This window comes from Microtus oregoni, unplaced genomic scaffold (assembly GCF_018167655.1).
Source record: "Microtus oregoni isolate MIOR12 unplaced genomic scaffold, Mior012 000049F_ref0000343, whole genome shotgun sequence".
In the NCBI taxonomy this organism is placed as follows: Eukaryota; Metazoa; Chordata; class Mammalia; order Rodentia; family Cricetidae; genus Microtus; species Microtus oregoni.
In genome coordinates, this window is record NW_024543223.1 from 1,162,588 (window position 1) to 1,177,457 (window position 14,870).

At 36.4% G+C, this 14,870-nt stretch overlaps 1 protein-coding gene across 1 annotated transcript in view; it reads left to right on the top strand.

The window, feature by feature from the left end:
- The first annotated feature begins 680 nt into the window (after positions 1 to 680).
- The window catches only part of LOC121436415 (HORMA domain-containing protein 2-like), an 82,570-nt gene continuing 68,380 nt past the window's right edge, over positions 681 to 14,870 (top strand). Inside the window, exons 1-6 of the mRNA XM_041636276.1 lie at positions 681 to 728; positions 1,891 to 2,032; positions 6,377 to 6,440; positions 6,912 to 6,948; positions 10,978 to 10,998; positions 12,152 to 12,178. Coding sequence (XP_041492210.1) covers positions 681 to 728; positions 1,891 to 2,032; positions 6,377 to 6,440; positions 6,912 to 6,948; positions 10,978 to 10,998; positions 12,152 to 12,178 — 339 coding nt within the window. The remainder of the gene's footprint in view (positions 729 to 1,890; positions 2,033 to 6,376; positions 6,441 to 6,911; positions 6,949 to 10,977; positions 10,999 to 12,151; positions 12,179 to 14,870) is intronic.

Below are 14,870 nucleotides of genomic sequence, written 5' to 3' on the forward strand. Positions count from 1 at the left end.
GAGAGATGGATCAATGCAGAATCAGGTACCTGCAACAATTTATTAGCAATAGAGTTTTATTGTAATACAATCACCTATTTATGGTGTCTGCATCTTCTTTTATATTGCAGAGAGAGAATTAACTGCAGAACCTAAAATATTCACTATCTGGACATCAACTATACAAGGTTGCTGACCTCTGCTCAAATCATAAATCATGGTAGTAACACAATAATGATTTGGACCTGGCTCTTGGGATGCAGAGTCTGTGCCCTTAACCTCTTCATCACACCTCCTCCCTCTTACCAGTCCACTCTCAAGCCACTCTCAAGTGGCTAGGGCCTGTAACTTTACATTCTGCAAGTATGAGGTCCTGAGTTTGATCCTAGGCGTTGTGCACACTTGTAATCCCAGCACTGGGGAGGTGGAGACAGGTGGTCCCTGGTGCTTACTGGGATTCACCTAATTAGTGAATCCCAGGACAGTAAAAGACCCTGTAACAATAACAAAAAAAAGCAAACAAACCCACACCTTAAGGGTAGCCTTTGGTGTCCACATGCATGTGTACATACATGGTTGTATAACTACATGTGTGTCCCTGCACACACAGGGGCATACACTTAGCACAGAGAGAACTTTTCTTGCTTCTTTTCATGCTTTTAAAAATTGTTTATAAAAAGAGACAGTTTGGTGGTTTAGATATGGCATATGATGGAGGAAAGTCAAAGATGAATGAAATTCGCAACCTGGTAACTGGAATAAATGATTTACTTGTCTAGGAATGAAACTGGGCAACATTCTTAGAGCAGCAGAGATAAATTGAATTTCAGGGTCTACAAAGCAGTATAGGAACAGATGTCCAGATATTAAAAGTGTAGGCAGAAAACATAAGTTGGAAATTGAAGTCTTCTACAGGCTATAACTGAAGCTGTGAGAAGACGTGAGATTATCCAAGAGAACTGTGAGTAGAGGAGAGGATTGAAAACAGACTCCTGGGGAGGACAACTGGTTAAGAAAGAAAGAAAAAAGGAAAAAAGGAAGGAGTAAAGAGAGAGAAAGAGGGAGAGAGGGAGGGAAAGAAAGAAAGAAAAAAAAGAAAGGAAGGAAGGAAGAAAGAAAAGAAAAATGGGCTGGGTGTAGTGGTGCACCCTTCAATCCCAGCCCTTGGGAGGCAGAGACAGGACCTTTGAGTTGGAGGTCAGCCTGATCTACAGAGTGAATTCTGAATTCCAGGCCAACCAGGGATACACAGGAAGACCTTATTCAAACAAACAAATGAGACTCGGGGTGGGGTGGGAGTCAGGTGTGTATGGATGGATGAGAGCTGAAATAGTTTTAGCAGGTAGAAGTTTAGCTCAGTAACAGGTTTTTGTTCAACATGGAACAAGGTTTTAGGTTTGATTCCCAGTTCTGCCAAAACAACAAAACAAAGTAGTGTTAAGGTAACTTGTGGGAGAAATACGGATACAGTGTAAAATGCTGCCAAGAAGCTACACATTGATATGGGATAGGAAGAAGCAGGGGTGAGATAGACGTACATAGTTACTTTGGAGAGAGCAGTGTAAATAAAATTCAGATTCCAGAGAAGCCTGAGGTGAGTGTAAAGTTATATAATTGTATGAGGTTATATAATTAGAGTAAAACTTCCTATTTTGCCTTAGGTCAATGGATCATTGAAATAAATTGTTTTAGTCCTGAATTATTTGAGTAATTGCCTGCCTTTCTGTTTTGCCTTGCTTGTGAGAAGATCTATTTTAACACAGTATCCAGAGCCCTGTTTTCTTTTGGATTACTTATAAATGTATCAGATTTGAAATCTTAAAAGTCTTTCCATCTGACCTGTGGCAATTGTTTGGTGGGCTGAATATAGTCATGAATACTGATTTATTTTCATCTTTGTTTTTCTTCCAGAGCACAATTTTCCCAGCCCTAATCACTAATGAACATGAGTCACTGATAATGGTGAAGAAACTTTTTGCTACTTCCATCTCATGTATAACATATTTGAGGGGCCTGTTCCCAGAGAGTTCTTATAGAGATCGCCATTTGGATGGTAAAGTGGAATTAAATGATTGTTTTGGCTAGTGTCCCTTTTCTTCTTAGCAAGAGCAAACCTTCTCTCTTCCACAGAGTGCATTAATTCTAACTCAGGGGCATGTTCTTCAGAATCAATTTACTAATTCATTTTCCACTTCAATTTTGCTGTTTGTTTTGGTTTTACTTAAAGGAGCCATTCACTTCTAGCTAGCTATCAAATGAAAAAAGAAACGCGTAGAGCTAAGTTTACTAATTCTAAGCCATCCCTATAAAAGTCAGAACAAAAATCTGTCTTAATGGTGAAGATTTACATTATTTTGTGCCTTGGTTGAATTTGTCCTTTGAGGTATGCATTTTGCCCTGAGGAAGTTCAAAGGAATCCGTTAAGAAACTTCTCCTTATTAACATATACAAATATGCGTGGGAGAGGCAAATCCATTTGTTGATTAGTATGGTTATTTAGACAGTTATTTTAATCAGTTATGTTCTTTTTAAAATAGCCAGTCCTACCTCTTCATTTTATTATTATTATTATTATTATTATTATTGGTGTGTGTGTATATTTCATATATAGACATATGCGACCATGGAGGTTAGAGGACCAATTTTAGTCAATCTGTCCTTTCATTGTGGTTATCCCAGGAGTGAACTCACTCCTGTGTAGCAAGCACTTTTACCCACTGAGCTATCTCACTGGCCCCAAGTTCTTCAACTCTTACTTTTTCTGTTTCTTTGTGACCTTAAATTTACCCTATTATGACTTTATATTTCAAGCTGTATCTGGCTCCTTAGAATAAATTGTACCAGAGGCTCTCCCCTGTCTCGAAAAACCAAAAAAAAAAAAAAATCTTATGATTGTTTGAAAACCTGAGTTGTGGGTCGCATGTGCTGGTGTATATCTTTAATTCCAGCACTCAGGAAGAGGCAGGAAGAGCTCTGAGTTCAAGGTCAGTCTGGTTGATTACAGAATCCTAGCCCAACCAGGGCTACATAGATGACCCTGTCTTAAAAATACAAATCAAGCCAGATGTTGTGGTGCTTGCCTTTAATCCTGGCACTTGGGAGGCAGAGGTAGGTGGATCTCATGAGTTCGAGGCCAGCCTAGGCTACAAAGTGAATTCTAGGGCAGCCAGAGCTGTTTTGAGACAGAAATTTTGTCTCAAAAAACAAAACAAAACAAAACAAAAACAAACCCCAAATCAAAACAAAACAAAAAACTAGCAAAATGGCTTAGCTGGTAAAGGTGTTTACCATTAAGCCTGATAACCTGAGTTCAGTCCCCAGAACTCACACAGTGGAAGGAGAAAACCAGCTCTCCAAGTTGTCCTCTTACCTCTCCATATGCGCTGTAGCACCAACTGGTAGGCTAGAGAGATGGCTCAGTAGTTAAAAGCACTCTTCCAGAGGACCTGGTTCAATTTCCAGCATGCACATGGTACATCACAACCATCGGTAACTCTAGCTCCAGGGGATGCAACACTCTGTTCTGGCTTCCCTAGCACCAGACACACATATGGTGTGCAGACATACTTGCAGGTAAGGCACCCATACACATAAAGATAATAAAATAAAATTTTAAAAAGCATTGTTATAACAAGATTAGTCTTGTTGGCTAATCACTAAAATGGGAACTATCATTTGGGAAATAAATATAGAGAACCACACATTTCCTTTTAAGATGCTACTTTTTCAAAATTTAATTTGAAATTTCTCATGTTTATATTTAATAATATACCATGACTTCATTCCAGTGTAATTTTCTTAACAATATTGATTCACCAAATGAACACTAGTGAAATGCATGTTTGCTGTAAACACATAAGCTTGGTACTTGTAATCATGGCACCTTTCTTTGTGTTAATGACTTCTTTAAACTTATGGAATTGGATCTTACAGATCTGTTTACAGGTATCATATAATTAGCTTCCCCTCCTGTTTGGAACACAGAATTATAAAAGAAGGCATGCTTTGGAAAATTAAATACTTGTTATATATAAATTATTACTGTTGACAAAAAAAAAAAAAAAGAAAAACACAGCTCTTAACCTCAAAAGTTAAAAGAGGGCCGGGCAGTGGTGGCACACGCCTTTAATCCCAGCACTCAGGAGGCAGAGGCAGGCGGATCTTTGTGAGTTCAAGGCCAGCCTGGTCTCTGAGAGCTAGTTCCAGGACAGGCTCCAAAGCTACAGAGAAACCCTGTCTTGAAAAAAACAAAAACAAAACAAAACAAAAAAAGTTAAAAGAGTTTATTCTCGAGCCAATTATGAGCGATTAAAATTTATGTTGCTGCCAAAGCCAAATTCCATGTTCTCGTATGGAAGTAGTTTCATGAAGTTCTTATGACAGAAAAAGAAAGTCACTAATCAAGGCACTTTTCAAACACTTTTATGGTAGTGGGTATAGCGAAGTGGGGGAAATCTCTGCTTATCAGCTTTAGGTGCTGTCTGCTGACAGTTTCAGCTTTTGTGTTGGTGTAAGCTAGCAAGTCTGTCAGTACATTCCCCAAAAGACTCACCTAATATACCCAAGGATGTTAGCTCATAAACATGTAGGCAATAAATGGGTATTAAGGGGACTAGTGACAGCAGAAGATATTTGTAGTTAGACTCTGGACCAGCAACATTCCAAGCTTTCCACAATCATTGAAGTTTTAACCAGTCAGCCTTGTAAAGGGCAGCTTCTTTCTAGGAGTTTTGGCTCATACTTCTGTAGGCATGGAGACAAAATCATTTTTCATAGTTTCATTTTTTTATGACTTATAGTAGAAGTGAGTCTTCCTCAATGTTTTTGTATTTAAAGTGACATGTCACAAAAATGTTCATATGTAGGTGGAATTTTTCATTGGGACTGCTGGCCAGGTCCCAAATAACCACATAGAGACTTATTATTAATTATATATGATCACCCTATAGCTTAGCATTATTACTAACTAGCTCTTTCAACTTAATTTAACCCATATTTCTTATCTACACTCTACTACGTGGTGATACTTTTTTTTTTAGCACAGCATGTTTATCTTGCTTCTCTCCTCTTCCTCTGAGACTCTGCCCTCCTTCTTTCCTGCACCCTTTTGGTCTGAAAGTACTGCCTAACTTCTCTGTCTGCCTAGCTACTGGCCAGTCAGCTATTTATTAACCAATGAGAATATTACCTATTCACTGTGTACAGAAAGATTGTTCCATATTCCATGTTTGTACAACACTCTTCTTTTTAAATAATTTCTAGGCCGGGTGGTGGTGGCGCACGCCTTTAATCCCAGCACTCAGGAGGCAGAGGCAGGCGGATCTCTGTGAGTTCGAGACCAGCCTGGTCTACAGAGCTAGTTCCAGGACAGGCTCCAAAACCACAGAGAAACTCTGTCTCGCAAAAAAAAATAATAATTTCTAAGTATTTGTTAAATTAGGATAATTTTCATATCCTTCAACAATAGTGGAAGTGATGTTAACTTTAGTATAGGAAAACAATATTAAAAGATGAAAGACGGAAAGCTGGTGAGATGGCTCATCAGATATAAATGTACTTGCTGCCAAAGGTAATGATAATAAATTCAATCTCTGAGACCAACACATCATGAGAAGAGATCCCGGTAAGTTGTTTAACTGCTACACATGCAACGTGGCCCATGCTTTTGCACTTGTACATACATATACAAAAATCCATAAATTAATAAATATTTCAAAATTCAAGAAGCTCCTGTTAAATCATATATGAATCAATGATTTTATACTAATTTTAACCCGAAATTGTAATGTCTTTCTTTTCTTTCCTGTTATGGAAAAGTAGTTATATTTCACATGGAAATGTTTGAGAATAATATATACATTTGTGTTTAATTTTTTCATTGAGAGGGAAAGAAATAATAAAGAATTAAATTTGGACTATGTTTAAATTGTCAGTTGAGATTTATCTCAGTGATAGCTTAGATTACTTAGAAGGAAACAATGAAGTAATAGAAACCAACTTTGCAATAAACTCGGCTGGGCTACACTGTAGAATGGGAAGTCTGCCAAAGTGCTTCCAAAATTTGTACTGAGATAATTATTAACATAGAATTTATTTTTAAAGTAGGTATTTAGAAATTTAAAAATGTATCTGGTAGTGGTGGTAAATACCTTAATCCAAGCTTTCAGGAGGCAGAGGCAGGTGGCTCTCTGTGAGTTTGAGGCCAGCCTGGACTATAGAGTGAGTTCCAGGACAGCCAAGGCTACACAGAGAAACCATGTCTTGAAAAACAAGAGAGAGAGAGAGAGAGAGAGAGAGAGAGAGAGAGAGAGAGAGAGAGAGAGAGAGAAAAATATGCAGGAAATGCAGTATTTGGCATGGATTTTTCAGTACAACAGTTGCATTTATATTTTTTTAGACCTCAGTTTAAAAATTCTCCGGGAAGACAAAAAGTGCCCTGGGTCATTACATATTATTAAATGGTAAGCAAATTCTGTAAAATTTGAACAACATTTTTTGTCATGGCTGAAATTACCCATAAGACTTTATTTTGTAAAATAATTTCCTTAAACCACTTTTCTTAGTCCTCTTTCCTGGAAAATGTAGCAGCTATTCAGTATTATTTTAAACTATTGATTTAGTTTTAGAAGAAAATGGACTTGTATGAAGAAAAAATTCTAAATTTGATTATTCATCATAGGTATATCTGTGTCCTAACATTGTGGTTACAGGAAGAGAAAAGACTCTGCTTCAGAACTGCTTGTCTATTTTTATAATATTCCATTAATATATGGAAAAGTATTGGGAGAATTAAAATGTGGCTAAACAGAAAAGGCAAGATGATTGTTAATTTATATACTTCAAAATAGAAGTGTAAACTAATTATATACTTGGATTTATTTTTTGGCTGTTCATGTGGTCCAAAGTGACATTGGATATTTATTTCTTAACAGGATTCAAGGTTGTTTTGATGCTTTGGAGAAGAGATACGTAAGAATGTTTTAAAATTTACATCAGGATTAAAGACTGTCTTTTAACCTTTAAAAAAGTTTACAAAGTGTTTAGACTTTGTATCTTGTAGTGTTTAACAGTGTAACAGTGCCTACCTTTGTATTCACCAGTCAACTCTCTTTTATTTTGTCTTTGTTGTCCCAGTGATGTCTCCCTTAACATCAATTAGAAACGAAAGTTCCATTCTTCTTTTTTATATACTCATATCTTTTTAACCACAAAATTTCCTCTGAAGTCACTGGACAAGATCCACAGGATGTGGGTTAGGGAAGACAACAATCTGGTAGCACATTGGATATGTTCAGAATAGTGGTAATTCAGTTTGCAGTAGGGAAAGGAAAAAATAGTTAAATAATGGGTTTTTACCCTATTTTATTTTATTCTATTCTATAACTCATGTATAACTGATTTTTTTTTAAAAACACAGCTCAAATTTTACATACATATGATCTCTCATGCTTCCCTAGACAATTAGGAAGAGCATGAAAAACGAAGGCTCTAGGCCTGGTTGAAGAGATCAGATGCATATAAATGAAACTGCTGCCTTTATGCTCCTTCACTTTTCCTGTGTCTTTACTCTTCAGCTCCAATTTAAGAACTGTTGGGGTGACTAAGCTTTTATTTAATTATTTAGTGTAGTTATACATTCCCTCTCTTGAGTGAAGTTATTATTCATGATTTATTCCATGTTGACCTAGAGGATATACAGAGATATACAAAGATAAGACAGATAAGGGAAGGGCTTATAGACTGTTACAAAAGGTGAGTAGTGCCCATGTGAGTGTTGATGGTTAGCAGTTACACACTTGCCCAGCTGTACCTGTTGTTAAACTATTGGCCAGTACTTCTGTATGAATGGGAAGTTGCTTTTTGGTGTCCTAGTGTGAATTCCTACCAACACTTTCCTCCTTGCCCCACCAGAGTTTCTTTTGAGACTTCCCAGACTTCTGTAAAGGTCACCAATTAAAGAGTCTAAAAGTTGTTCATGGAACCCAACTCGAGAGTTAAGTTTGCACCCTTTCTGATTGGTCAGTACTTTTGTCATATTGGACTTGATGTTTTCCATGTCAGTTTGATAACTTAAAAATGCAGAGAGATTTTGACATCACCTTGTCACAGTACAAGTAACAAACAGTACTACTCCTAACTGTGCATGCCAAAGGAAAGATGGAGAATCTATGCATCAGGAAAACAGAACAATAGAGGGGCTCAACCCAGCAGAGAAATTTAAGGGGAATCTTTATAAGAAAGAATCTTTGGGGATGAGTACAGGACGGCTTCACACATCCTAGTCTAGTGCTGTGCCTGCAAACTATATCTCTAGCTTAAGAAAAAATGACTATCGATCTTTGAAGCCTCTGAGCACTTGGACAAGTTGAGAATGGGTTGAGGGTCATCACAGGATTAATTAGCATCATATCCTGGATGTTCATTATCCAGAGGCATTACAATGTAAGCAGGCATTCTTGGGCTAGAGAGATAGCTCAGTGGTTAGGAGCACTTGTTGCTCTTACAGAGGACCAGAATTCAATTTCTAGCCCCCACATGGTGATTCATAACCATCCATCTAATTCCATTGGCTCTAAGAGTCACACACATGGTGTACATACATGTATGCAGACAAAATATTCATGCTCATAAAAATAAATTTAAAAATAATAATACTAAAAAAGATCAGCATTCTTATAGTCAGTCTGAGGTGAATCCTGATTTTGTTATTTATATCTTTGTGACTTTGGGCAAGCAGCCTACCACAGTATCTTATTTTTTCAACAAAAAATGTGACATAACAGAACCTACCTTGTGAAAGTTATTTTTGGAATGGAGTGATTTAGAGGCAGGCAGGATGGCTCAGCAGATAAAGGTACTTGTCACACAAGCCTGCGACCTACTGATCCTTGGAATGTATGTAAAAATGGAGAAAATTGACTCCACAAAGTTGTCCTCTGACTTTTACATTCTATGGAATGTGTACTCCAGACACTTGAATTTTACACACATATACAGAAATAATAAATGAAACTTTCAAATTAAAAAATATTGAGTGAGTTAATAATAGAAAACAGTAGTTGAACTGTTCTGGGAACATGAAAACACAAACTCTGGGGCTGGAGAGTTGGCTTAATAGTTAAGAATACTGGTTGCTCTTCCAGAGGACCAGCGTCCAGCACCCAGCTCACTAGCATCTGTAACTAGTTTCAGGGGACCTGACACCCTCTTATGGCCTTTGTGGGCACTGCATGCAATACTGCACAGATATACATGCAGACAAGAACATATACACACAAGTTAATATGTCTTAAAAAAAAGAATAGGCAAAACCTTAGATACAGTTGTGTCCAATCCACAGTCTGTGGGCCGTGTGGCTCAGGATAACTATGAATGTGGTCCAATTCAAATTTGTAAACAGTTAAAGCATCAGACAGTTGTAGTTTTTTTGTAATTCAGTTACATGGTTTTCCAGTGTGCACTTTGTAGATGACAATGTCATTTCACAGTATCAAAAGGTGGACATGCCTGATGGACTCTTAAATAGTACTGACATTATTTTTGATTGTTAGTGCTTTATAACTTTTCTCATATGATCTTATTGCAGGGAGTATATAAAATTAAGTAGTTCAGTGGGAGATTGGGGCAGAAAGATCATGACCAAGGCTATCCAGGCTATGAAACAAGACTCTGTTTCTTTAAAAATAAAAAAATGTAGTTTCAAGTTTTGATTAACTAGAGCCCTTGGAAGGTGTTCTGTTGAAGACCATGATATTACTAATTATAAAACTCTGGGTACTTTTTATTTTATGGTAAATTTGAATTATTTTTTTTAAAATTTGAATTCTTTAAAATAAGCATGTGTATATTAAAATAATTCTTATAAAAAGGAATTATATAATTTTCTCCTTATTTTCACTCTCATCTTGTACAATCCCGCCCACTTTCCACACTACATTCTTTCAGAAACTGAAGTCTGATCATGTTATTATTTATGCCTAAAAATTTTCTGAGAATTTTAAAATAAAGTTTAAAGTCCTTCAAATAATCAAGAAGGCTGAATGATTCCTGTTTTCTTTTCCAAAATAGCCCCTCACTCCCATGTTTGAGCTACATAGAGACTCCAGAGCATGTCAGTTACTTTATCTTTGCAATACTGTTCCTCTTGCTTGAAAAATTCTGTCCAGACCCCATGTGTATGTCCTGCCTAACTCCAGTTTTTCCTTTTTTTCCTGCAGCTAAAATTGTCCCCATCTGGTGTTCTCCTTACACCTTGTATTGTTTCTTCACAGAAAAAAAACCCAACCATGAATATAATAGTGTATCCATGTGATTTTTTTTCTTATTGTCTCCCTTGCATGTTTCTTGATATCAGTGATCAGATTTTTAATGTATAATTAAAAAATTATTACATTTTATAATGTAATAAATGATTAATAGTTTTACTATGTGGCTATGAAAATCAGTTATATACAAAAATAGCCACATGGTGGCACTAAAGAGTTTTAGTCAATTGCTATGGAATTAATGGTCCTCAAATTTTATATTTTAGGTTTAAAAATTTATCATAGACTTGATTGTATATATGTCTATATATTTAAAAATTTGTTAAAGCTGAGAAAATGTCTTTATAGTTGTGTGGAATATAGAGAGATAAGAATTCGTAAGATATAACAGACTTTCTAATATTTTTAACTTGTTAGATTAGTTTTAAAAGTACTTTTAAGAGATTCTTGTGGTATATTTTGATCAATAATGAATTGTTTTGCATATAGTTGGTTCCCAAATTAGAAAAATAACAGCTCTTTTTGGTATCCTTCTTCTGTCCCAGTAAAGACAGTGTTTGTAATAGACATTGTTTGAATGAGTGAAATTATTAGTTCCTTTTTCTGGCCCTCTGAATATTTTCCCACCCAAGTGTTTGGAACCTCTCTGAAGTAATATTTGAATTAGTCTCCATCAGAAATGACAATACAATAGTACAACCATATAATAACGCAGTTTTCTTTTCTCTTGAAGCTTCACATGGCAGTGCTAACAGTAAGTACATACCTGAAGACTAAATCTCTGACTCTGCATTGACTTTTGGCAAGTGAAGCATTAGGACAGTAATCTTTCTCTTTCTCCCTTTTTGAGATTTATGGCATTTTAACATTTAAAAATTGAATATATCAATCAGGAGGGGTGGCACATGCCTTTAATCCCAACACTCAAGAAGCAGAGGCAGGCAGATCTCTGTGAGTTCAAAATCAGTTTGGTTTACAGAGTGAGTTCCAGAACAGCCAGAACTACACAGAAAAACCCTGTCTCAAAAAACAAAAACAAGGAAAAAAATGGATATATCAGAGCTTTAATAAGATATTATAAATATTCAGTATATTTCTTTGACATATTACATGAGAGAACATATAGAATATACCATTATTGACACAATTTCATTTTTTTAGTTATGTAACAGATTTAAAGTTTATTGTTTTGAAGTTTTTTTGGACTTTTTTTTTGAAATTTTATATACCCATGGGTATAAAATGATGGTAGAAAATTGAGATACCATTGATAATATATATTAATTATTTAACTATTTTATAGCTCAGTCATATCTGTAATTTTTCTTACGGATACTTTACATCAATTTTAAGGAACTTTCTTGAGGGATGGAGAGATGGCTCAGAGGTCAAGAGCACTGACTGTTCTTCCAGAGGTCTTGAGTTTAATTCCCAACAACCGCATGGTGGCTCACAACCATTTATAAGATCTGGTGTTCTCTTCTGCTGTGCAGGCACACATGCAGGCAAAACACTGTATAGTTTAGTAAATCTTAAAAAAGAAACTTTCTCATATTTAGTGTTCATAGATCTAAAGATTCTGTGTTCTTGCTGGGTGTGGTGGCACATGCTTTTAATTCTAGAACTTGGAGGCAAAGGTAGGCAGATCTTTGTGAATTAGAGGACAGCCAGGTCTACAGAGTTCTAGGACAGCCAGGGATACACAGAGAAACCCTGGCTTGAAAAAAACAAACAAAAGATTCTGTGTTCTTAATAAAGTAAGGGTTAATCCTATCTCTAGCTTGAAATATGCCCAGGTAGTACTCAGTTAACAGCACAAATTGAATCCTTTACATAGACGGTGTATTGAATGAGCAGTAATCTAGTAAATTTTGGAAATTAAGTACTCTATATTTTCTCTTAAACAGCTGTACACAAATCCCAAGGAACCTGAGGTAAGATGGTAATATATGTATCATATATAGGTATGTTTATCTGAGTTGAGGCTGTAGATTGTTACTAGACAACCACAGGAACAGAGCAGTTTATCGTGAACTTTATATTTTATTGTATGTGGAACTAGTCTTTTATTATGTAATTTTTTAAGAAACTGTGTAAGAGTGTTAGAAAAAAGAAAAACAACATTGATTAGAGCTGAGACTTTTCTGTAACATTTCAACATTAATATAAATGTTCAGTGACCATACTTTATCTATTTTAATTATTTCTTTTTATGATCTTTTGGAAAAATAAAAGATTCAGAATAATTCTGAGCTCTTTACCACCAGATTTCTCCTTGTTGATGTTTTGACAGACTTTGAGAACATTAGTTCGTTCGTCCTTCCTTCCTTCCTTCCTTCCTTTCTTTCTTTTTTAATTTAATTTAATTTTTTTTTAAGGCAGGGTTCCTCTGTGTAGCCCTGGTTGTCCTGGAACTTGCTCTGTAGACCAGGCTGGCCTTGAACTCACAGAGATCCACCTGCCACTGCCTCCCAAGTGCTGGTATTAAAATTGTACACCTCCTCCACACTGGGCTTGAGAGCATTAGTCTTTATTCCTATCTTTAGATTCTCCAACTTGCTTAGTGATTCCTAAACTTCGCTGGCCTGCTGGTATTCAAGTCTTTTGTGAAAGCCTCTTTGACTCACTGTAATAACTTCTATCTTTTCTAAAGTTCTTTCCCAGAAGAGCTCCATAGTTTAACCCTCTCAGTTGATTCATATATTTCCTAAGACTATTTGGAGTTCTTGAGGATAAGGGTGTTTGTTGTTTTCTACCTTTCAGAGTGCGTAGAACAGCCTTAAACACGTGTTACTGCGCCACTGTCATGACTTTTGTACCTGTGACACAGAGATGGAGCGAGAAAGCCCTTTGGCTTTTCATTCTGTTTTGTCTCTCCTAGCTTTTTTTTTTCTTTTTTTCCCCTTGCTTTGAATGTTCCTTCTCTAAGCCAGTGGATTTAGTTTAACTGGTGATATTCAAGACTAAATTGTTTTTAAGTCCTGAGTATTTTCTTTTTGCAAGATTACAAATAACCATGTAAGTAAAGGGGAAATGGCTGCACACGAGTAAGTGTGTAGCAATTCCTTAATGGCCAAACTGGTCTTAGGTTCTGCTTCCTGAATCTCTTTCCCCAATCCTCTGTTTTTAGAATTCACTGTGTAGATGAGGATCACCTTGAACTTTAGATCCTCCTGCCTCCACCAAAAGCCTTAGTTGTTTATGTGAGTGTGTTGAGATTACAAGGCACCACATGCCTGGTTTTCTCCGTCTTAGAGATGGAACCTGGTCTTTGTGTATGCTTGATAAGCCCTCTACCAGCTGAGCTCCATCCGACCCCTAATTTTTTCTCCAAGTTCTCTATGACGCAACAAAAATACTTTGAATACTTAACCAGTTATACACTATAGTAGCAATCCCTAAGTACTAGGTTTTCATGGCACACTTCTCATTACTAAAAAATGATAGAGTAGTTGAGTCTTTAAAAAAAATGGAAGCTCGGCAGTGGTGGCACACACCTTTAATCCCAGCACTTGGGAGGCATAGGCAGGCAGATCTCTGTGAGTTCAAGGCCAGCCTGGTCTCTAAGAGCTAGTTCCAGGACAGGCTCCAAAGCTACAGAGAAACCCTGTCTTGAAAAACAAAAAATAAAAAGTAAAACAAACAAAAATAAAAATAAAATAAAAAACTTCAAACACCACAGGTTAATTTAAAAACAAAACAAACCAACTCAAAACAAAGCATTTGTATTAGTTACTTTTCTGTTGACATGATAAAACACAGTCACCAAGAGAATTTAGAGAAAGTTTTTTTGGGCTTACAGTTTTTGAGAAATGAGCTCCTTTTGGCAGGGAGGAACAAGGAACAAGCATGGCAGCGGGAACAGTAAGCTGAGAGCTTACAACTTCAACCATAAACACAAAGCAGAGAGAGCAAACTGGAAGAGGCAATGAGATTATAAGCTACCAAAGTCCACCCCCAATGGTACATTTCCTCCAGCAAGGTTCCTCCTGAAGGTTCCACACATTTCTAAACAATGCCACCAACTGGGGACCAAGTGTTTAAATACCTAAGATTATAAGGGACATTTCTCATTCAAATCACTATAGCAATGATGATTACATTATCACTCCTACAATAGTTCTACAGTGTTCTTGGCTACTGCCTAACATCAAGGCACTGAGAAAATTGTGTAGCTCTCTGATCTCATTCTCATAAATACTCATGAAACAACATTTTCAGATAAACAGTCTCTGGCATTTATTGATACTGTGCCAAAAGTTTGAGTCATACCCCTGAAAGGATAACCTTCCATAAACAAAATAGCACAAAATAAAACTATTCTTATTTATTTGGAAGAAAAATAGACTTTACACATGGTGTTAAAATTAACAGCACTCCTGAGATCATAGTACAATAATAGTACAATAATTGAACCATAGATTAAATCCCAATGTGTTTAGTTGAGAAGTAACAGAAGTAGGGTAAGTGTGCACAGTTGTAGTGCATTTGTACAGAAGTAGGATAAGTGCACACAGTTGTGGTACATTTGTACAGAAGTAGGGTAAGTGTGCACACAGTTGTGGTACATTTGTACAGAAGTAGGGTAAGTGTGCACACAGTTGTGGTACATTTGTACAGAAGTAG